The 5,030-nt window shown below is 40.2% G+C and overlaps 1 protein-coding gene across 1 annotated transcript in view; it reads right to left on the bottom strand.

The window, feature by feature from the left end:
• vwa5b1 (von Willebrand factor A domain containing 5B1) overlaps window positions 1–5,030 on the bottom strand; it is a 365,847-nt gene that overhangs the window by 65,089 nt on the left and 295,728 nt on the right. Inside the window, exons 18-19 of the mRNA XM_037683802.1 lie at window positions 2,378–2,449; window positions 1,966–2,035 (exon numbers count right to left, since the gene is read on the bottom strand). Coding sequence (XP_037539730.1) covers window positions 1,966–2,035; window positions 2,378–2,449 — 142 coding nt within the window. The remainder of the gene's footprint in view (window positions 1–1,965; window positions 2,036–2,377; window positions 2,450–5,030) is intronic.

Below are 5,030 nucleotides of genomic sequence, written 5' to 3'. Positions count from 1 at the left end.
TGTAAGGATGTTACTTTTCTGTGGCCCGGTGTGTCTGTTTCCCTCGTGCTCCTCATTAGTTTCCATTGTTGCCACCTGTGTCTCGTCCCAGCTGTTTGTCATCATGTCTCGTCTTCTTCAAGTATTTAAGCAGTCCTATTCTGTCTTGTCCTTTGTCGGGTCGTTCTTCGTTGGGTACGCTTCCTTGGGTCTCCTGAGTCTCTCTTTGTCTTCCTGGTTCCTCGAGTTCCCCATGTCTCCTGAGTTCCCCGTGCCTCCCTCCTTGTTTATGTAAGTTTTGCTGCCCCGTCAGCTTGTTTATTTTGTACTTTTCATTTATCATTAAAAACCTATTTTTGTATATCTGCCGAGTTGAGTCCCTGTTCTGCACTCTGGGTTCGCTCCTACCACAAATCCTAACACTTTTCATTTCTTAAGTGAGAAGACTGGAAACTGTTAACTTAACAACATATTCTTTTGTTTAAAACATATGGTTAAAACTAAATTTGATATATTTTGCACTGTTTTGCATTACAAGAAAGAAGCCTAATACTTGATTTGTTTATCATAACTATCTGGACCTAATAGTGGAATTTTCTTAATTCAAAATATATAATGGCAAAAGAACACACTGCTTTTTTTTAGCAAGTTTTATACCAAAAACATATCGCAATATACAAAGTATATTGTTATCGCCACCCTTCACAATACATTTCGTGATATGAATTTTATGCCATATCGCACATTCCTAGTTGAGGGTTAACCCTGTGATTTACTCTAAGCACTGACCAACGCCATGAGATTTCACAATATTGCATTTAGTTTTTGATGGATTTTCCTTGAGTAATCCTGTGCTGCAAAAATAAATGAATAAAATAAACAATATCTGAGGTATTGGAATATAAAGGAAATCACAAAAATACCTCGCCATAAATTTAACAAAATGTAATAAAATACAACAAAACTAAAAACATGAATATCTATTTAAGAAAACAAGTACAGAAAAGAAACTGAGCATAAAAATATTAATTGTGCCTTTTATTTAATGCAATATGTGTAGTAAAAATTAGTGATTAATATATTGCTGGTGTTTAGTGTTGATTCAATTTTGTGAAAAGGTGCCCTGTTTTTGGTTTGGTTGTCCGTCTTTGTAGAACGCGTTTCCTGAACGACCGTTGTGGTTCGGTTCTGTAGTTTCTGAATGTCACATCTTTACAGAGGAACTCGCTGTCAGTTCCCTCTTGTACTGATGAAATGATCATTGTTAATTACAGTCAAACTGGATGTAGTGTTGTATAATGTAATCTTTTTTGCTATGCTCTGACATGAAATATTTCTCTGTGTATGGTGAAAAACTGCAGGGTCATGATGTGCGTCATGTGGGTTCATGATGTGCATAACTCCTTGTACAAGGGAACCAGAGACTTGCTATCTTGTCAGAACAGACCACAGTCAGCTGGGGCAGTGGGCAAAAAAACAAGACCATGCCAGACCACGCCCAGTAGTGCCGACTGACTCAGAACAACATCATGATAAGGACATCCCAATGTGACTGATAAGGCTGTATTTAAACGAAGCAAATACATTTGTAACTGAGACGTGTTAGATGGATGTAAGGTGCATGTGAGACATCTCCCTTTCCAGCGCTGTGAAGGTAAAATAAATCTTTGTCTGAATTCAGAACCACTTCTCAGGCTGTGTTTTTGACTCTGTCTTCCTTCCACTGAACGATCTCAGGTTGAGGCAGTTTTTAGCTAAGTGTTTGAAAGTTGGTTCTCATAGTTTGAAAGACCTCAACAGTAGGCAGTAACTTTGCTATGTGAGGCAGCTTGTTGTAAAAGTCCAAAACAGCTGACTGACATTGATGATGGTAAAAATATGTTTCTGAACTGTGCAGCTGCAGAATTCAAATGTCTGAGTCTGATTTAACAGTTGGGGTCACAACTACAGATTATTTATCCTCCTAACGCACCTCCTGTTACCCACCTGGCAGAAAAAAGGCTCTCCACAGATTTCAAGGATTGGTCAGAGGTCACAGATGGACTCCTTTGGGAGACTTAAAGACACGGAGGCAGACAGAGGGAAAGTTAGACAAATCAAAGAAGAAGAAGCCTTCCTAATACAAATACAACCACACCTAGTGAGATGTAGTGTTGACAACAGTCAGCTTATCTAGGAGCTGTTGTTTATTTCCAGTGTTGTCTTGTTTACATTTACATCTCCAGTATTCCCTCAGTTGGTCAGTGAAAGTCCAAAAATTGTCAAACTTCCTTTAGTGGAACAAAAATGTCAATAATCTGATGTTTCATATATTTTGCTCGATGAAACAGCAACAGTTCCTCTGATGTTATGTGTGAGATGGTGTTTGTGGAGAGTAGGAGTGAGCTGAAACACCTACCCTCAGTGAAGCTGCATTTCTCCCATCCAGCAGAGGAGGGGGTGCTGCATGGAGAGACACCATCCTCTGCACCTGAGACAAAATCAAATACAAATTTAAAATGCAAGACATGATTAATTCATAATGCTTCTAAAGATAAAACTCTGGCTTGTGCTTAGCCTTTAACATTAAACTCTCATCTGCAGATACACAGTTCAAAAACTTAAAGAACAGAGGTGATCCTCAGCAGATATTTATCCAGTGTTTCATTAATCTGCAGGTTGAGACTCTCAGTCATCCATCCATTATCTTTACCCACTTATTCCATTTTGGGTCACGGGGGTCGCTGGTGCCCATGTCCAACAATCACTGTGCGAGGGGCGGGGTACACCCTGGACGGGTCGCAAGTCCATCACAGGGCCACATAGAGACAAACGAGACAAACAACTATTCACTCTCTCACTCACACCTAGGGACAATTTAGAGTTACCAATCAGCCTAACATGCATGTTTTTGGTCTGTGGGAGGAAACCGGAGTACCCGGAGAAAACCCACGCATGCACGGAGAGAACATGCAAACTCCACCCAGAAAGGCCCCTGGACCAGGGTTTGAACCAGGGACCTGCTCGCTGAGAGGCAGCAGCTCTACCAGTTGCGCCACCGTGCTGCCCACTCTCAGTCATTCAAATCCTAAAGGTTGTACATAAAAAGCAACTGGACTTCAGATCTGTAGTTAAAGACAAATCGCTTCCCATTCAGGGAACTTTTGTTTTAATTAAAATAAAGTTATGTCTGTTTTTACTGAAGCTCCTCATGTTAACCTGCAAGCACGAGTCCGCGCATACAAACCCGAACAATATATGTATATAAAACATTTGACTTAAAATCAGTTAAAACTTAAATAAAACTACATTAAATGAACCTTGAGTGAGGACCAAAAACAATCAAATCAAATTATAACAAAAGTTTCAAGATGTTTTTTGTCCCCCATTGCATAGCAAGGAAATATCCTTTGTTCATTCATATGTGTGTGTATACATACCCTTTACAAAAAATTAGAATATCATGGAAAAGTTGTTTAACTTGCATAATTCCATTCAAAACATTCATCTTTAATAGATGATTGATTCAGGGCCCACAATTTAAACAATGTCAAGTATTTATTTGATTATTTTTACATAATTTGGGCTTCCAGCTCATGAAACCCACAAAAACAGGATTTCAAAAAATTAGAATACTGTGGAGACATCAGCCCACACTACTTCTCAGTTTTTGCAGAAAAACAGTAAAAAATTAGGGTCACAACAAATCAATCAAAATATGGTACTTTCAAAATGATATGTCAATCTTATGTCAATCTTGGTTTGGAATATAATATACATTTTATTGTTGGATGTAACTGGGACCCTGTGTACATAATTTCACTCCACCACATGTACCACATGAGGTGCGAATGACAATAAAGAAACTCTGACTCTCTGACTGACTCTGAATCCCTTTGCCTTAATCACTGCCTCAATGCGACATGGCATTGAGGCAATCAGCCTGTGTCATTCCCTGGGAGTTATGGAAGCCCAGATTTCCTTGATGCTTGCTGTCAGCTCTTCCTTTTTGTTGGGTCTGGTGCCCCTCATTTTCCTCTTGACAATACCCCATAGATTCTCAATGGAGTTTAGGTCTGGTGAGTTGGCTGGCCAGTCAAGCACTGTGGCATGGGCATCAAACCAGGATTTGGTTCTTCTGGCGGCATGGGCAGGGGCCAGATCCTGCTGGAAGAGGGAATCTGCATCTCCAGATCCTCAGCAGAAAGAATCATGAAGTCCTCTAAAACATTCTGGTAGACTGTTGCGGTGACCTTGAATTTAAGAAAGCAGAGTTCACCAACACCTGCACCGGACATTGCACCGTAAATCATGACTGACTGTGGATATTTCACATTGGACCTCAAGCAGTATGGGCTGTTCCTCACCCTTCTTCCTCCAAAACCTTGGACCTTGATTTCCAAATGAAAAGCACACTTTACTTTCATTGGAAAAGAGGACAGAGGAACCCAACAGCTGAAGCCCATCTCCCGGATGCATCTGAATGTGGTGGTTTTTGAAGCTGTGACTCCCGACTCATTCCACTCTTTCTGGATCTCTGCCAGATTCTGGAATCTTCTCTGTTTGATAATCCACTGAAGCCCACAGTTAGCTCTTTTGCTGGTGCACCTTCTCCTGTCACATTTTGTCCTTCCACTAGACTTTCTATTGAGATGCTTGGACACAGCACTCTGTGAACAGCCAGCCTCCTTAGCTATGAACTTTTGTGGCTTACCCATCCTATGGAGGGTATCAATGATGGTCTTCTGGTCAGTTGTTATGTCTGCAGTCTTCCCCATACTGAACTGAACTGAGCCAATTGAACCAAACTGAAGCAATTTAATGACAGCTGGGGGAACCTGTGCAGGTGCTTTGAGTTTAGTAAATGATTAGTGTGTCACACTCAGTTTAAAACATTCATGCCCTGCAAAATTTGGGCTGATTTCTCCACAGTATTCAAATTTTTTGATTTCCTGTTTTCGTGGGTTTCATAAGCTGGAAGCCCAAATTACTTAAAAATAAACAAATTAATACTTGAAACTGTTTAAATTGTGGGCCCTGTATGTATGTATGTATGTATGTATGTATGTATG

This window comes from Nematolebias whitei, chromosome 11 (genome assembly GCF_014905685.2).
Source record: "Nematolebias whitei isolate Nwh7 chromosome 11, NemWhi1, whole genome shotgun sequence".
Lineage (NCBI taxonomy): Eukaryota > Metazoa > Chordata > Actinopteri > Cyprinodontiformes > Rivulidae > Nematolebias > Nematolebias whitei.
Note: the sequence above shows the minus strand (reverse complement) of the source record. Positions and strands in the feature narration are given on the sequence as shown.